This window comes from Pseudophryne corroboree, chromosome 1 (genome assembly GCF_028390025.1).
Source record: "Pseudophryne corroboree isolate aPseCor3 chromosome 1, aPseCor3.hap2, whole genome shotgun sequence".
In the NCBI taxonomy this organism is placed as follows: domain Eukaryota; kingdom Metazoa; phylum Chordata; class Amphibia; order Anura; family Myobatrachidae; genus Pseudophryne; species Pseudophryne corroboree.
This window is the reverse complement of record NC_086444.1, coordinates 1,251,258,555-1,251,278,888: the sequence shown is the minus strand read 5'-3', so window position 1 is coordinate 1,251,278,888 and position 20,334 is coordinate 1,251,258,555. Positions and strand designations below refer to the sequence as shown.

The 20,334-nt window shown below is 46.9% G+C and overlaps 1 protein-coding gene across 3 annotated transcripts in view; it reads right to left on the bottom strand.

The window, feature by feature from the left end:
* The window catches only part of LOC135034784 (uncharacterized), a 173,386-nt gene that overhangs the window by 22,531 nt on the left and 130,521 nt on the right, over window positions 1–20,334 (bottom strand). For all 3 annotated transcript variants that reach the window (XM_063954293.1, XM_063954309.1, XM_063954302.1), the window contains 3 exons: window positions 17,324–17,514; window positions 17,054–17,190; window positions 6,647–6,778 (listed from right to left, as the gene is read on the bottom strand). In XM_063954293.1, coding sequence (XP_063810363.1) covers window positions 6,656–6,778; window positions 17,054–17,190; window positions 17,324–17,514 — 451 coding nt within the window. In that variant the 3' untranslated portion in view covers window positions 6,647–6,655. The remainder of the gene's footprint in view (window positions 1–6,646; window positions 6,779–17,053; window positions 17,191–17,323; window positions 17,515–20,334) is intronic.

Genomic DNA, 20,334 nt, shown 5'->3' with positions numbered 1-20,334 from the left:
TGCGAGATTTAAAATGTGCCCCCCCCCCCCACTCCCCCCATTCATATAAAAAAAATACGCCCCCCCCCCCCATAGATATAAAGAGTGAAATCATGCGCGCACCTTCGGCACGCACGCTCCAGGTAAGGGGGCGTGGCCTCGTTAAAATGGGCGTGGCCTCATCTGATCTCATCATCACGGCCACCACAGGATAAAAAAAAAAAAGTCCCCATTTTACACATTACAGCAGGCACGTGACCCCATTTTACACAGCACGGCAGGAAAGTGTCCCCATTTTACACATTGCGGGAGGCACGCGCCCCCATTTTACACAGCACGGCAGGCAAGTGTCCCCAGTTTACACATTGCGGCAGGCACGTGCCCCCATTTTACACATTACGGCAGACTGCGTCCCCATTTTACACATTCTGGCAGGCAAGTGTCCCCATTTTACACATTCTGGCAGGCATGTGCCCCCATTTTACACATTCTGGCAGGCAAGTGTCCCCATTTTACACATTCTGGCAGGCAAGTGTCCCCATTTTACACATTCTGGCAGGCAAGTGTCCCCATTTTACACATTCTGGCAGGCATGTGCCCCCATTTTACACATTCTGGCAGGCAAGTGTCCCCATTTTACACATTCCGGCAGGCAAGTGTCCCCATTTTACACATTCCGGAAGACAGGTGTCCCTATTTTACACATTAAGGCAGGCAAGAGTCCCCATTTAACACATTCCGGCAGAATGCGTCACCATTTAACACATTCGGGCAGACTGCGTCCCCATTTAACACATTCCGGCAGACAGGTGTTCCCATTTTACACAGTATGGCAGGTGGTGGTGGGGGGGAGGGAGAGAGAGAGGGAAAGGGGCTGACTAACATTTCAAGCGGTTCTTCCCGCTCTTCAGCCGCCTCTCCCTCGTCTGCGCGGCGCCGCCACCAGATGGCTTGGCTCCCCCTTCTCCATCTTCCCGAGTGCCCAGCTCGGGGGGCGGGGTTTCACGGAATGACGCGATTGCGTCGTGACGTCACGACACAATCGCGTCATTCCGCGAGACCTCGCTCCCCGAGCCGGGCACTCGGGAGGAGAGTTTCAAAGTCCTCAAAAAGGGCAGCGGCTGGCGTCCCATGCGGTTGCCTGGCTCGCCAGCCACAAGAAACGGCACTGTACACTAGTGACTAGTGACATCACTGGGAGATTGTGCTGGTCATTATATACTAGTGGCATCACTGGGAGATTATGCTGGTCATTATATACGAGTGACTAGTGACATCACTGGGAGATTATGCTGGTCATTATATACTAGCGGCATCACTGGGACATTGTGCTGGTCATTATATACTAGTGGCATCACTGGGAGATTATGCTGGTCATTATATACTATTGGCATAACTGGGATATTGTGCTGGCCATTATATACTAGTGACATCACTGGGGGATTGCCGTGGTCTTTATATACTAATGACATCACTGGGGGTTGTGCTGGTTATTATATACTAAAGACATTGCTGGTATTTTCTGCTGGTCATTATATACTAGTGACATCACTGGGAGATTGCGCTGGTCATTATATACTAGTGACATCACTGGGAGATTGTGCTGGTCATTCTATAGTAGTGACATCACTGGAGATTGTGCTGGTCATTATATACTAGTGACATCACTGGAGATTGTGCTGGTCATTATATACTAGTGACATCACTTGGATATTGTGCTGGTCATTTTATACTAGTGGTATCACTGGGGTATTGTGCTGGTCATTATACACTAGTGACATCACTGGAGATTGTGCTGGTCATTATATACTAGTGACATCACTTGGATATTGTGCTGGTCATTTTATACTAGTGGTATCACTGGGGTATTGTGCTGGTCATTATACACTAGTGACATCGCTGGAGATTGTGCTGGTCATCATATACTAGTGACATCACTCAGTGTGTCTTCAAGTGTTCCCACAATTCTCACCTCTCTGCACTGGAGTGAAGTGACCGAAGCAGATCTCAAGGTAAACACCCCTAACACATTAAGTACCACTGTGTGGGGGTACTTCAATTACACACTAGTGACATCACTGGGGTAGTTACCGTGCAGTTGTCAGAGGGTCAATGTGTTCGTCATTATATACTAGTGCCATCACTGGGTGATTGCCCTGGTCATCATACACTAGTGACATCACTGGAGGATTGCCCTGGTCATCATACACTAGTGACACCACTGGAGGATTGCCCTGGTCATCATACACTAGTGACATCACTGGAGGATTGCCCTTGTCATCATACACTAGTGACATCACTGGGGGATTGCCCTGGTCATCATACACTAGTGACACCACTGGAGGATTGCCCTGGTCGTCATACACTAGTGACATCACTGGGAGATTGCCCTGGTCATCATACACTAGTGACACCACTGGAAGATTGCCCTGGTCATCATACACTAGTGACATCACTGAGGGATTGCCCTGGTCATCATACACTAGTGACACCACTGGAGGATTGCCCTGGTCGTCATACACTAGTGACATCACTGGGAGATTGCCCTGGTCATCATACACTAGTGACACCACTGGAAGATTGCCCTGGTCATCATACACTAGTGACATCACTGGGGGATTGCCCTGGTCATCATACACTAGTGACATCACTGGAAGATTGCCCTGGTCATAATACACTAGTGACATCACTGAGGGATTGCCCTGGTCATCATACACTAGTGACATCACTGGGAGATTGCCCTGGTCATCATACACTAGTGACATCACTGGAGGATTGCCCTGGTCATCATACACTAGTGACATCACTGGAGGATTGCCCTGGTCATCATACACTAGTGACATCACTGGAGGATTGCCCTGGTCATCATACACTAGTGACATTACTGGGTGATTGCCCTGGTCATCATACACTAGTGACATCACTGAGGGATTGCCCTGGTCATCAAACACTAGTGACATCACTGGAGGATTGCCCTGGTCATCATACACTAGTGACATCACTGAGGGATTGCCCTGGTCATCATACACTAGTGACATCACTGGAGGATTGCCCTGGTTATCATACACTAGTGACATCACTGGAGGATTGCCCTGGTCATCATACACTAGTGACATCACTGGAGGATTGCCCTGGTCATCATACACTAGTGACATCACTGGAGGATTGCCCTGGTCATCATACACTAGTGACACCACTGGAGGATTGCCCTGGTCATCATACACTAGTGACATCACTGGAGGATTGCCCTGGTCATCATACACTAGTGACATCACTGGAGGATTGCCCTGGTCATCATACACTAGTGACATCACTGGAGGATTGCCCTGGTCTTTACACACTAGTGACATCACTGTGGGATTGCCCTGGTCATCATACACTAGTGACATCACTGTAGGATTGCCCTGGTCATCATACACTAGTGACATCACTGGGAGATTGCCCTGGTCATCATACACTAGTGTCATCACTGGAGGATTGCCCTGGTCATCATACACTAGTGACACCACTGGAGGATTGCCCTGGTCATCATACACTAGTGACATCACTGGAGGATTGCCCTGGTCATCATACACTAGTGACATCACTGGAGGATTGCCCTGGTCATCATACACTAGTGACATTACTGGGAGATTGCCCTGGTAATCATACACTAGTGACATCACTGGAGGATTGCCCTGGTCATCATACACTAGTGACATCACTGGAGGATTGCCCTGGTCATCATACACTAGTGACACCACTGGAGGATTGCCCTGGTCATCATACACTAGTGACATCACTGGAGGATTGCCCTGGTCATCATACACTAGTGACATCACTGAGGGATTGCCCTGGTCATCATACACTAGTGACATCACTGGAGGATTGCCCTGGTCGTCATACACTCGTGACATCACTGGAGGATTGCCCTGGTCATCATACACTAGTGACATCACTGGAGGATTGCCCTGGTCATCATACACTAGTGACATCACTGGGAGATTGCCCTGGTAATCATACACTAGTGACATCACTGGAGGATTGCCCTGGTCATCATACACTAGTGACATCACTGGAGGATTGCCCTGGTCATCATACACTAGTGACATCACTGGAGGATTGCCCTGGTCATCATACACTAGTGACATCACTGGAGGATTGCCCTGGTCATCATACACTAGTGACATCACTGGGGGATTGCCCTGGTCATCATACACCAGTGACAGCACTGGAGGATTGCCCTGGTCATCATACACTAGTGACATCACTGAGGGATTGCCCTGGTCATTATACACTATGACATCACTAGAGGATAGCCCTGGTTATCAAACACTAGTGACATCACTGTGGGATTGCCCTGGTCATCATACACTAGTGACATCACTGGAGGATTGCTCTGGTCATCATACACTAGTGACACCACTGGAAGATTGCTCTGGTCATCATACACTAGTGACATCACTGGAGGATTGCCCTGGTCATCAAACACTAGTGACATCACTGGAGGATTGCTCTGGTCATCAAACACTAGTGACATCACTGGGCGATTGCCCTGGTCATCATACACTAGTGACATCACTGGAGGATTGCTCTGGTCATCATACACTAGTGACATCACTAGAGGATTGCCCTGGTCATCATACACTAGTGACATCACTGGAGGATTGCCCTGGTCATCATACACTAGTGACATCACTGGAGGATTGCCCTGGTCATCATACACTAGTGACATCACTGGGAGATTGCCCTGGTCATCATACACTAGTGACACCACTGGATGTTTGCCCTGGTCATCATACACTAGTGACACCACTGGAAGATTGCCCTGGTCATCATACACTAGTGACATCACTGGAGGATTGCCCTGGTCATCATACACTAGTGACATCACTGGGAGATTGCCCTGGTCATCATACACTAGTGACATCACTGGAGGATTGCCCTGGTCATCATACACTAGTGACATCACTGGAGGATTGCCCTGGTCATCATGCACTAGTGACATCACTAGAGGATTGCCCTGGTCATCATGACATCACTGTGTGATTGCCCTGGTCATCATACACTAGTGACATCACTGGAGGATTGCCCTGGTCATCATACACTAGTGACATCACTGGAGGATTGCCCTGGTCATCATACACTAGTGACACCACTGGAAGATTGCCCTGGTCATCATACACTAGTGACATCACTGGAGGATTGCCCTGGTCGTCATACACTAGTGACATCACTGGAGGACTGCCCTGGTCATCATACACTAGTGACATCACTAGAGGATTGCCTGGTCATCATACACTAGTGACATCACTGGAGGATTGCCCTGGTCATCATACACTAGTGACATCACTGGAGGATTGCCCTGGTCACATACACTAGTGACACCACTGGACGATTGCCCTGGTCATCATACACTAGTGACACCACTGGAAGATTGCCCTGGTCATCATACACTAGTGACATCACTGGAGGATTGCCCTGGTCGTCATACACTAGTGACATCACTGGAGGACTGCCCTGGTCATCATACACTAGTGACATCACTAGAGGATTGCCTGGTCATCATACACTAGTGACATCACTGGAGGATTGCCCTGGTCATCATACACTAGTGACATCACTGGAGGATTGCCCTGGTCACATACACTAGTGACACCACTGGACGATTGCCCTGGTCATCATACACTAGTGACATCACTGGGCGATTGCCCTGGTCATCATACACTAGTGACATCACTGGGCGATTGCCCTGGTCATCATACACTAGTGACATCACTGGAGGATTGCCCTGGTCATCATATACTAGTGACATCACTGGAGGATTGCCCTGGTCATCATACACTAGTGACACCACTGGAGGATTGCCCCGGTCATCATACACTAGTGACATCACTGGAGGACTGCCCTGGTCATCATACACTAGTGACATCACTGGAGGATTGCCCTGGTCATCATACACTAGTGACACCACTGGAGGATTGCCCTGGTCATCATACACTAGTGACACCACTGGACGATTGCCTTGGTCATCATACACTAGTGACATCACTGGAGGATTGCCCTGGTCATCATACACTAGTGACATCACTGGAGGATTGCCCTGGTCATCATACACTAGTGACATCACTGAATGATTGCCCTGGTCATCATACACTAGTGACATCACTGGAGGATTGCCCTGGTCATCATACACTAGTGACATCACTGGAGGATTGCCCTGGTCATCATACACTAGTGACATCACTGAGGGATTGCCCTGGTCATCATACACTAGTGACATCACTGGAGGATTGCCCTGGTCATAATACACTAGTGACATTACTGGAGGATTGTCCTGGTCATCATACACTAGTGACATCACTGGAGGATTGCCCTGGTCATCATACACTAGTGACACCACTTGAAGATTGCTCTGGTCATCATACACTAGTGACATCACTGGAGGATTGCCCTGGTCATCATACACTAGTGACATCACTGAGGGATTGCCCTGGTCATCATACACTAGTGACATCACTGGGAGATTGCCCTGGTCATCATACACTAGTGACATCACTGGGGGATTGCCCTGGTCATCATACACTAGTGACACCACTGGAGGATTGCCCTGGTCATCATACACTAGTGACACCACTGGAGGATTGCCCTGGTCATCATACACTAGTGACATCACTGGGGTAGTTACCTGCCGTTGTCAGAGGGTCAGTGTGCTGGTCCAGGAGCTCCAGGATAAGGTGTTATAGACATCTCTGCAGCGCACAGTGAATGTTCTCACATTCTTCACACTGTATCTTTGTTCCTTCTGGGTCCTTGTTACCTGGAAAATGAAGATAAGACGCCATAAATCACACACACATTATTCCACCTCTCCAGCTGTATCCAGCCCTTGTGTCTGGTAAACAGGATGTATAGTTCAGGGGTTAGACCTGAGGTCCATGTCCTGGAATAAAGACGTAGCACCAAGTGACTGTAGAACCGAAATATGTCCTTATCTCTATAAATGTCTCATCTGCTAAACCGCACTGGTGCAAATGTAGCTGATGTTCCACCCCTCTGCCCTGTCCATGACCGTAACAGGGACCTTCTGAGAAGATCCGATAGATATAGCAGGGAAAGTAATAGTCTGTGCATTTATGATGTATATAACTAGAGATGTGCACGGTGCCCCGTGCTTTGGTTGTAATTCCTCATCGTCTTTTGGTTTTAGCAAATCCACCCTCAAGTCTTTTGGTTTGGATTTGGTTTTTGGGCCAGTTAAATAAAAATCGATAAAAGATTGATGATCTTTGACAAAAAAATCTATAAAACAGATAAAATCATTTAAGTTTTGCAATCCAAAACCTGAAATTCGGATTTAAAACCCAAATACCAAACCGCTGGAAGATCTGAACTGGGATTCGATTCGGATCGTATCCGGTTTTTGGTAGAGATGTGCGCCGGGCACTTTCATGTTTTGTGTTTTGGTTTTGGATCTGGATTTTTTTGAAAAAAGCATAAAAACAGCTAAAATCACAGAATTTGGGGGTAATTTTGCTCCTACGGTATTATTAGGGTGTAGTATGGTATGCCGGCGGCCGGGCTCACGGCGACCAGCATACCGGCGCCGAGAGCCCGACTACTGGGCTCGCTGCTCTCGCCGCGCTGCACTCGCCACGCTGCGGGCACGGTGGCGTGCTACGCGCGACCACGCTATTTTATTCTCCCTCCAGGGGGGACGTGGACCCCCACGAGGGAGAATAAGTGTCGGTATGCCGGCTGTCAGGATTCCGGCGACGGTATACTGTGCGCCGGGATCCCGACAGCCGGCATACTGAAGACCACCCGTATTGGTAACCTCAATAACATTCATTTCCACTAATTTCCAGTCTATTCTGAACACTTCGCACCTCACAATATTGTTTTTAGGACAAAAAAGGTTGCACCGAGGTTGCTGTATGACTAAGCTAAGCGACACAAGTGTGCGGCACAAACACCTGGCCCATCTAGGAGTGTCACTGCAGTGGCGGCACAAACACCTGGCCCATCTAGGAGTGGCACTGCAATGGCGGCACAAACACCTGGCCCATCTAGGAGTGGCACTGCAGTGGCGGCACAAACACCTGGCCCATCTAGGAGTGGCACTGCAGTGGCGGCACAAACACCTGGCCCATCTAGGAGTGGCACTGCAGTGGCGGCACAAACACCTGGCCCATCTAGGAGTGTCACTGCAGTGGCGGCACAAACACCTGGCCCATCTAGGAGTGGCACTGCAGTGGCGGCACAAACAGGCAGCACAAACACCTGGCCCATCTAGGAGTGGCACTGCAGTGGCGGCACAAACACCTGGCCCATCTAGGAGTGGCACTGCAGTGGCGGCACAAACACCTGGCCCATCTAGGAGTGGCACTGCAGTGGCGGCACAAACACCTGGCCCATCTAGGAGTGGCACTGCAGTGGCGGCACAAACACCTGGACCATCTAGGAGTGGCACTGCAGTGGCGGCACAAACACCTGGCCCATCTAGGAGTGGCACTGCAGTGGCGGCACAAACACCTGGCCCATCTAGGAGTGGCACTGCAGTGGCGGCACAAACACCTGGCCCATCTAGGAGTGGCACTGCAGTGGCGGCACAAACACCTGGCCCATCTAGGAGTGTCACTGCAGTGGCGGCACAAACACCTGGCCCATCTAGGAGTGGCACTGCAGTGGCGGCACAAACACCTGGCCCATCTAGGAGTGGCACTGCAGTGGCGGCACAAACACCTGGCCCATCTAGGAGTGGCACTGCAGTGTCAGACAGGATGGCACTTAAAAAAATACTCCCCAAACAGCACATGACGCAAAGAAAAATGAAAGAAAAAAGAGGTGCAAGATGGAATTGTCCTTGGGCCCTCCCACCCACCCTTATGTTGTATAAACAGGACATGCACACTTTAACCAACCCATCATTTCAGTGACAGGGTCTGCCACACGACTGTGACTGAAATGACGGGTTGGTTTGGACCCCCACCAAAAAAGAAGCAATCAATCTCTCCTTGCACAAACTGGCTCTACAGAGGCAAAATGTCGTCCTCGTCAAAGGCAGAACTCTGGGAGGCAACGGAGTCATCTGCCGCCGGGCTCCTGCTCTGAAGGGGGGCTCTTCTCCCCCATTCTGTGACACCATTGAAGTAAGTTAATTGATGGCTGCCTCTATCTTTTCACTATATGAAGTTACTTCTCTGACAATTTCACATAACTTCATATAGTTACAATTCTCATGCTTCCTGTACTGGAGCAAATAGCTCCATCAGTAAAGTGTCTGCTGTCAGTGTAACAGGTCATGGGTTCTAATCCTGGGTAGGACTGCTAAGCTATGTGTGATTTATAATAAAAGACAATGAAATGTATATATACAGTATATAAAAAAAAATTCAGAACACTCCACACACACACACACACACACATGCACACATACATACATATATTTATCTAAATATAAGGATGGGGGGGGGCAACTGGTATGAACTTGCCTCCGGGCAACTATGACGAACTTACGCCATTGGTCCTCATCATCAGATTCTTCCCCCCCCTTTCAGTATTTACATCCTCATCCTCACAGAGAAATAATATTCAAACAAAGCACATATTTTAGGTGTCAGTGGACTGCTTACACTATTACCCAAAGTATCTGAACTTGACAATGACTTCTGATGAATGCGCAGCAGGTGACGTATAATGGAGGATGCTCCTAGGTGGTTAACGTCCTTACACCTACTTATTACAGATCGACAGAGGCAAAACACGGCTTGACACCTGTTGTGTGGATTTGTGGAGAAATAATTCCACACTGAAGAGGTGGCTTTTTTGGTAGTTTGCCCAGGCATCACAATGGGCTTCTTCATCCCACGGACAACAGGTGTCTCCCCGGGTGCCTGACTTAAACAAACCACCTCACCATCAGAATCCTCCTTGTCAATTTCCTCCCCAGCGCCAGCAACACCCATATCCTCCTCATCCTGGTGTACTTCAACACTGACATCTTCAATCTGACTATCAGGAACTGGACTGCGGGTGCTCCTTCCAGCACTTGCAGGGGGCGTGCAAATGCTGGAAGGCGCCACCTCTTCCCGTCCAGACTTGTGAAGGTCAGGACTAGACATCGCAACCGCAGACAGTGCCAGCACCCCTGTGTTTTCACAACACCCCTGTAATGTTACAGCATACAAGACAAGGCCGGTGTATATTGATTTTCACTGCACCCCTGTATTTTACAGCATACAAGACAGGGCCAGTGTACATTGATTTTCACTGCACCCCTGAATTTGTATAGCATACATAGCCAGTGTAATGTTATTTGAACAGCAGCACCCCTATATTTTACAGCATACAGCAGTGTGCTTTTAATTTTTAACAACTGCACCCCTGAATTTTAATAGCATGCAGGGCCTTCAGCGCCCCAATATTTTACAGCATACAGGAGCAGTGTACTTTTAATTTTTAATAACTGCACCTCTGCATTTTTACAACATACAGGGCCAGCAGCACCCCAATATTTTACAGCATACAGGAGGACAGTGTTCCTGCCCCCTATACAACACAGTGACAGCCAGGACAGCAACACTCATGTACAGCTGCAGCACCCGGAAGTAACACCAGGGACAGCCAGGACAGCACGCCTAACACAGCACAGATACACCACAGTGGCTGCAGCAGCACCCCTACAGAGCACACACTGACCCCACCCGACGCCACCACCCACAGAGAGACAGAGGTCTGTCTCCCTCACTCTCCAAGTCCGGAGTGAAAATGGCGGCGATGCTCGGCTGTTTATATGGAATCCAAAGCCTGCGAGAATCTGACAGCGGGATGATGACGTTTTGCCTCGTTCTGGTTTCCGAGTCTGGCGAGAAGTTCCGAGCCAGACTCTGATCCGGGCTCGGGATGTGATGTTTGGGGGAGGTTCGGTTCTCAGGGAACTGAACCCGCCCATCTCTAGATTTTGGTCAGTTCAGATCCACAAGACTTTGGTGGATTTGGATTTCTGGAGTACCAAACCACAGATATTACGGCGAGTTTCCAGTGACTTTGGGTATAATACATTTAAAACACATTTATACATTTATTTTTAAACACGTGTTAGTATACTGTGCTCAGTGCTGGGCTCCTCTAACCCTGCAGTCTGGCGCAGCACACACCGTGGGTTAATGGCTTTGAGTGTCACACTAGGAGCCAGCTTCTCCGGTCCCTCAGCGGGTGGCTCTCTACCTTCCTCTAGTGCTGGACTGCCAGGAGATGAGCTCCTGGTTCCCAGCAGTCGGCTCCTATGCAATGCTGAGGCACCGGGAGCGTAGAAAAGGGGTTAACACCTTCAGTGCCGCGGCCGCCATTAAACACATTGGGGGCAGCAAGGGAAGATGGCTAGGGATTGGGACCCAGCCACATGTGGTATTCTTGGTGACTTTGGAAACCAACCACCAGCAATATCCCACATGTATAGTACTCTGAGTGACTTCAGAACCCAACCACCAGCGAGATCCCACATGTATAGTACTCTGAGTGACTTCAGAACCCAACCACCAGCGAGATCCTACATGTATAGTACTCTGAGTGACTTCAGAACCCAACCACCTGTGATATCCCACATGTATAGTACTCTGAGAGACTTCAGAACCCAAACACCAGTAATATCCCACATCTATAGTACTCTGAGAGACTCCAGAAACCAACCACAAGCAATATCCCACATCTATAGTACTCTGAGAGACTCCAGAAACCAGCCAACAGTGATATCCCACATCTATAGTACTCTGAGAGACTTCAGAACCCAACAACCAGTGATATCCCACATCTGTAGTACTCTGATAGACTTCAAAACCCAAACACCAGTGATATCCTTCATGTATTATAATCTGGGTGACTTCAGAACCCAACCACCAGTGATATCCTTCATGTATTATACTCTGAGTGACTTCAGAACCCAACCACCAATAATATCCCACATGTACTCTGAGTGACTTCAGAACCCAACCACCAGTGATATCCCACATCTATAGTACTTTGAGTGACTTCAGAACTCAACCACCAATGAAATCCCACATCTATAGTACTCTGAGTGACTTCAGAACTCAACCACTAGTGATATCCTGCATGTATTATACTCTGGGTGACTTCAGAACCCAACCACCAGCAATATCTCACATGAATCATATTCTGGGTGACTTTAGAAACCAACCACCAGCAATATCCCACATGTATAGTACTCTGAGTGACTTCAGAACCTAGCCACCAGCGATATCCTGTATGTATAGTACTCTTAGTGACTTCAGAACCCAACCACCAGTGATATCCTGCATGTATTATACTCTGGGTGATTCAGAACCCAACTACCAGTGATATCCCACATCTATAGTACTCTGAGTGACTTCAGAACCCAACCACCAGTGATATCCCACATGTATAGTACTCTGGGTGACTTCAGAACCCAACCACCAGTGATATCCTGCATGTATTATACTCTGGGTGATTCAGAACCCAACTACCAGTGATATCCCACATCTATAGTACTCTGAGTGACTTCAGAACCCAACCACCAGTGATATCCCACATGTATAGTACTCTGGGTGACTTCAGAACCCAACCACCAGCGAGATCCCAAATGTATAGTACTCTGAGTGACTTCAGAACCCATCCACCAGCAATATCCCACATGTATAGTACTCTGAGTGACTTCAGAACCCAAACACCAGTAATATCCCACATGTATAGTACTGTGAGTGACTTCAGAACCCATCCACCAGCAATATCCCACATGTATAGTACTCTGAGTGATTTCAGAACCCAACCATCAGTGACGTCCCACATGTATAGTATTCTGAGTGACTCAGAACCCAACCACCAGTGATTTCCCACATGTAGCATACTTCTTTATTCATTTAGTGTTGTGTTCCCTCCATTTGGGCATTTTTTGGCAAGAAAAGTCACCAGATCTTAAATAAACTAGTGGGTAACATATATATACAGATATATATATATATATATATATATATATATATATATATACAGTATAGGGTATTGTTCACCAGTAACTTGCAGAGGTCCTGTAAAAAATGTTTTATCAGATGAGGTCCAAGAGCAAAGTAGTTTGAGAAGCTCCAATCTAAGTGCATCACCGCACATCTCCACACACTGATGCTGGCCACGACTACATCTCCGCTCACTAGAACCAGACTGGCGCCCACGTTTGGAGCTTACTGACCACATATGCCTGATCTCACACAGGTTAACCAAGAGCAAAGCAACAGCCAACAAATGACAAGCAATCACATTTGTGCTGCAATAGTCTACAACACTTACCCCAAGCACAATATCCAGCAGGAACATCCTCAGTGAGTTGGGGTGAGAGTCAGTGGCGTAAGTTCATCCCAGATGCCTGGAGGCAAGATAATTATTGGTGCCCCCCCCCCCCCCCCCATGATAAAAAAAATTATATATGTGTATATTTATTGCCATTTATTTGAAATCACACATTTTTTAGCAGTCATACATAGCACCCATGACCTGTTACGCAGCAGTCAGACACCTTACTAATAGATCTATTTACTACTGCAGGGCAAGTAAGCCTACAGATTCTAACTATGGGCCTAATTCAGATCTGATCGCTAGGCAGCAATTTTTGCAGCCCTGCGATCAGATAGTCACCGCCTACAGGGGGAGAGAGAATTCACTGTGCAAGTGTGCGATCCCATGTGTAGCCGAGCTGTACAAACAGATCTTGTGCAGTCTCTGCGCAGCCCAGGACTTACTCACTCGCTGCGATCACTTCAGCCTGTCCGGGACCGGAATTGACGTCACACACCCTCCCTTCAAATGCTTGTAGATGTCTGCATTTTTCCATACACTTCCTGAACTCCCCCCCTCCAGTCTCAGTGTATGTCCTCGAGTTATAATACTCCTCTTCCTTTGGAGAATGTTTCCCTCCTGAACTTTAAGACCCTTGATATATTTGAAAGTTTCTATCATGTCCCCCCTTTCCCTTCTCTCCTCCAAACTATACATATTAAGATCTTTTAGCCTTTCCGGGTAAGTTGTGTGATGTAGGCCATGCACCATTTTAGTTGCCCTTCTTTGTACACTCTCTAATGTATTTATATCCTTCTGGAGATATGGTCTCCAGAACTGGACACAGTATTCCAGATGGGGCCGCACCAATGACATATACAGTGGCATTATCACTTCTCTTTTCCTGCTACTGATTCCTCTCCCTATGCACCAAGCATCTGACTTGCCTTTCTCATTGCTTTGTTACATTGCTTTCCTGCCTTCAAGTCATTTGACTCCTAAATTCCTTTCCTCCTCAGTAGTTTCCATTATAGTACCCTTGATACTATATTTAGCCTTTGGGTTTTTGAGACCCAAGTGCATGATTTTGCATTTTTTAGCATTAAACTGTAGTTGCCACGTTCTTGACCATTTCTCAAGCCTACCTAGGTCATCAATCATTTGTTTGACTCCTCCCGGTGTGTCTACCCTGTTGCATATCTTTGTATCATCTGCAAAAAGGCATACCTTCCCTTTAATACCATTTGCAATGTCACTAACAAAGATATTAAAGAGAACTGGTCCAAGTACAGATCCCTGGGGTACTCCACTGGTAACATTTCCCTCCATAGATTGCACTCCATTTACTACAACTGTCTGTTTCCTATCCTGAAACCAGGTTCTTTTCCATTTAACTGTTTTATAATCCACCCCCATGCTTTCAAGTTTATTTAGCAGTCTGCGATGTGGGACAGGGTCAAATGCCTTACTAAAGTCTAGATATGCTACATCTACAGCTCCCCCTTCATCTATTATTTTCACCACACAGTCAAAAAAGTCAATAATATTTGTTTGGCATGATCTCCCACCAGTAAATGCTGTTTTGGATCCTGTAAGTTGTTTGATTTAAGATATTTCACAACTCTTTCTTTTAATAGTTTTTCCATTATTTTCCCTACTACTGATGTAAGGCTTACTGGTCTGTAGTTACTTGCTTCTTCCTTGCTTCCACTTTTGTGCAGTGGAACTACATTTACTCTTTTCCAGTCCTCTGGAATAGCACCTGTATTTAGTGACTGGTAAAATAATTCTATTAATGGTGTCACCAGCACATCTTTTAGCTCTTTTAGTATCCTTGGGTATATCCCATCTGGCCCCATTGATTTATCCAAGTTTATTTTGAAAGTTCTGTTCGGTCCTTCTCTTCTGTAAATGTATTTTCATCTACCTTATTTTTATGAATGTCCTTGCAGCTTAACTGTGGCCCCTTCTCCTTCTGTAGTAAAGACTGAGCAAAAATAATGATTTAGATAATCTGCTATTGCCTTGTCTCCCTCCACTAAATGCTCACTCTCTGTCTTAAGTCTTATTATTCCTCCATTTGATTTTCTCCTTTCACTTATTTACTTAAAAGTTTTGCCCCCTTTATCTGCTGACTGGTCCATTTTCTCCTCAGCTTCTGCCTTTGCACGTCTGATCACTTTCTTAGCATCCTTCCGTCTGTCAAGATACACCTCTTTCTCGTTATTATCTTGAGTCTGTTTGTATTTCCTAAGCGCCATCTTTTTTGCTTTCACACTAGTTGATACTTCTTTTGTGAACCACACTGGCTTCCTTAACGCTAATTTTCTAATAACACTTTTATGTCAGCACTTCTATGGAAGCACTCCCAGCCAACGGCTACCAGCCTTATACTAGACTTTAAATAGGAAAAATTGCCATGTGAATGCAATGATTGGTAACTCCTCCCAATACAATCCCACTTCAAACTAAGGCAATAAATTAGCTAAGACAAACAGGCATTACATTCCAACAAGGCAGACAACTAAATCTTTACAAAGGGAAAAAATACATTATTACACACAGTGAACATTGCAGTGTGACGATATGTAACACGCTTGTCATTTCCTGGTCATATGTAGAAGCGGAGAAAACGTCACTCGTGTAACCGGCTCACCTGGGTGACTCTTGTCAGTATTCAGCATCATTCCGTCTTGGGAATAAAGCAAGAAAGAAAAAATAACTGTACCTGGACACGCCATGTTGTAATGGAAGGGGGGCACTTACATGCTGTGTACATGCGGGGTAAGTACTGGTACACGCACCTCTCTCTCTGCACATTGTACATCTGCCCCCCGCAGCACAGCACAGTTTCCCAGATACAGGCCCTACATTCTATCTGTATCAGTAACGGAACTGGATGCTCCTGCCGGGCGCCATGCGTGAAATGTTCTCGGTAGCGCACACTCACTGCGCAGAATGGCGTCTCCAGCATGATGCATAACTATCAGCGCTCTAAGCTTCATCTAACAGTTATATCAGGACTAGATAAATTGCTACAGAATGACGCACATATATGACCGCCCCTGCCGCATGGCATAGTAGGTATACATTATATATAGTCCTCAGATGCCTGGCGTAGTAGGAATACATTATATATAGTCCTCAGACGCATGGCGTAGTAGGGATACATTATATATAGTCCTCAGACGCATGGCGTAGTAGGGATACATTATATATAGTCCTCAGACGCATGGCGTAGTAGGGATACATTATATATAGTCCTCAGACGCATGGCGTAGTAGGGATACATTATATATAGTCCTCAGATGCCTGGCGTAGTAGGAATACATTATATATAGTCCTCAGACGCATGGCGTAGTAGGGATACATTATATAGAAACATAGAATTTGACGGCAGATAAGAACAACTTGGCCCATCTAGTCTGCCCCTTTTTTTTATCCTTTAGGTAATCTCAACCGTTTTTGAACCTTAATTCTTTGTAAGGATATTCATATGTCTATCCCAAGCATGGTTAAATTGCTCTACAGTCTTAGCCTCTACCACCTCTGATGGGAGACTATTCCACTTATCCACTACCCTTTCTGTGAAGTAATTTTTCCTTAAATTTCCCCTGAACCTCCCCCCCCTTCAGTCTCAGTGTATGTTCTCGAGTTCTATATAGTTATATATAGTCCTCAGACGCATGGCGTAGTAGGTATACATTATATATAATCCTCAGACTCCTGGCGTAGTAGGTATACATTATATATAGTCCTCAGACGCATGAAACAAACTATAAATACAACTCACATTAGTGTTGTTCCGAAAGTTCGCCCAGATCTCGAAGATTAGGGGGAAGAACGACTGAGAATGTGTCCAGGATGAAGGATACGCCCATGATATCTGCTCATTGGTGACAGACACATTCTCTGGGGCCTTGGGTGCCACTGTAAGACAGAAAGCCATAAGAACAACATAAGATAAAATGACAGCTACTGTATAGGCCAGATAGGTAATTGTACAGATCTGGTAACTACTGTAAGTCCCTCTCTCACGTGTCTACATGTGGTTTCCACTCACCGATGTTGCTTATATACGTAGAGTTGGTGCCATTCCTAAACTCGCTCCTTGCTATGATATCCACAGACACCTGAATAGGCTGCACCTGCTCCTCGGAGGGACAGAAGTTCCTCATGGGGAGTCTGAAGTTTAGGAAAAGTCTCTGCTTCTCAGGGAACGTAAAGAAGCTCCAGTCCTGATCCATGTCAGAGCTGCAGGAGAGAGGTAGACCACACACATAGAGAGATTAGATGCTAGTGTCCTCTGTATATCTCTCCAGCCACAGATGGTCCATCTCAGTGCTGCAGGAGAGAAGTAGACCACACACATACAGAGATTAGTAGCTAGTCTCCTCTGTTTATCTCTCCAGCTACAGATGGTTCATCTCAGAGCTGCAGAAGAGAGGTAGACCACAGACATACAGAGATTAGTAGCTAGTGTCCTCTCTATATCTCTCCAGCCACAGATGGTTCATCTCAGAGCTGCAGGAGAGCGGTAGACCACACACATGCCGAAAATAGTAGCTAGTGTCCTCTGTATATCTCTCCAGCCACAGATCTCACAGCTGCAGGAGAGAGGTAGACCACACACACATGCCGAGATTAGTAGCTAGCGTCCTATGTTTATCTCTCCAGCCACAGATGGTCCATCTCAGAGCTGCAGGAGAGAGGTAGATCACACACATACAGAGATTAGTAGCTAGTGTCCTCTATTTATCTCTCTAGCCACAGATGGTCCATCTCAGACCTGCAGGAGAGAGGTAGACCACACACATGCCGAGATTAGTAGCTAGTGTCCTATGTTTAGCTCTCCAGCCACAGATGGTCCATTTCAGAGCTATAGGAGAGAGGTAGATAACACACATGCTGAGATAAGTAGCTAGTGTCCTCTGTATATCTCTCCAGTCACAGATTGTCCATCTCAGACCTGCAGAAGAGAGGTAGACCACAGACATACAGAGATTAGGTAGCTAGTGTCCTCTGTATATCTCTCCATCCATAGATGGTCCATCTCAGAGCTGCAGGAGAGAGGTAGACCACACACATAAAGAGATTAGTAGCTAGTGTCCTCTCTATAACTCTCCTGCCACAGATGGTCCATCTCAGAGCTGCAGGAGAGCGGTAGACCACACACATGCCGAGAATAGTAGCTAGTGTCCTCTGTATATCTCTCCAGCCACAGATCTCAGAGCTGCAGTAGAGAGGTAGACCACACACACATGCCGAGATTAGTAGCTGGTGTCCTATGTTTATCTCTCCAGTCACAGATGGTCCATCTCAGAGCTGCAGGAGAGAGGTAGACCACACACATGCCGAGATTAGTAGCTAGTGTCCTCTGTATATCTCTCCAGCCACAGATGGTCCATCTCAGACCTGCAGGAGAGAGGTAGACCACGCACACACAGAGAAAAGTAGCTAGTGTCCTCTATCTCTAGCCACAGATGGTCCATCTCAGAGCTGCAGGAGAGAGGTAGACCACACACATGCCGAGATTAGTAGCTAGTGTCCTATGTTAAGCTCTCCAGCCACAGATGGTCCATTTCAGAGCTATAGGAGAGAGGTAGACCACACACATGCTGAGATAAGTAGCTAGTGTCCTCTGTTTATCTCTCCAGCCAAGAGATGGTCCATTTCAGACCTGCAGGAGAGAGGTAGACCACACACACATGCCGAGATTAGGTAGCTAGTGTCCTCTGCATATATCTCCAGCCACAGATGGTCCATCTCAGAGCTGCAGGAGAGAGGTAGACCACAAACATACAGAGATTAGTAGCTAGTGTCTTCTGTATATCTCTCCAGCCACAGATGTTCCATCTCAGTGCTGCAGGAGAGAAGTAGACCACACACATACAGAGATTAGTATCTAGTGTCCTCTGTATATCTCTCCAGCCACAGATGGTCCCTCTCAGAGCTGCAGGACAGAGGTAGACAACACACATAAATAGATTAGTAGCTAGTGTTCACTCTATATCTCTGCAGCCACAGATGGTCCATCTCAGAGCTGCAGGAGAGAGGTAGCCCACCCACATATAGATATTAGTAGCTAGTGTCCTCTGTATATCTCTCCAGCCACAGATGGTCCATCTCAGAGCTGCAGAAGAGAGGTAGACCACACACACATACAGATATTAGTAGCTATTGTCCTCTGTATTTCTCTCCAGACATAGATTGTCCATCTCAGAGCTGCAGGAGAGAGGTAGACCACACACATACAGATATTAGTAGCTAGTGTCCCTTGTATACATCCCCAGCCACAGATTGTCCATCTCAGTGCTGCAGGAGAGAAGTAGACCACAGACATACAGAGATTAGTAGCATGTTCCCTCTGTATATCTCTCCAGCCACAGATGGTCCCTCTCAGAGCTGCAGGAGAGAGGTAGACCACACACACATACAGAGATTAGTAGCTAGTTTCTTCTGTATATCTCTCCAGCCACAGATGGTCCATCTCAGAGCTGCAGGAGAGAGGTAGCCCACCCACATACAGATATTAGTAGCTAATGTCCTCTGTAGGTCTCTCCAGCCACAGATGGTCCATCTCAGAGCTGCATGATAGAGAAAGACCACAGACATACAGAGATTAGTAGCTAGTTTCTTCTGTATATCTCTCCAGCCACAGATGGTCCATCTCAGAGCTGCAGGAGAGAGGTAGACCACACACACAAATAGAGATTAGTAGTTAGTGTCCTCTGTATATCTCTCCAGCCATAGGTTATCCATCTCAGAGCTGCAGGAGAGAGGTAGACCACACACATACAAATATTAGTAGCTAGTGTCTTCTGTATATCTCTCCAGCCACAGATGGTCCATCTCAGGGCTGCAGGAGAGAGGTAGACCACACACATACAGAGATTTTTTGCTAGTGTCCTCTGTATATCTCTCCAGCCACAGATGGTCCATCTCAAAGCTGCATGATAGAGGAAGACCACAGACATAGAGATTAGTAGCTAGTGTCTTCTGTATATCTCTCCAGCCACAGATGGTCCATCTCAGAGCTGCAGGACAGAGGTAGACAACACACATAAAGAGATT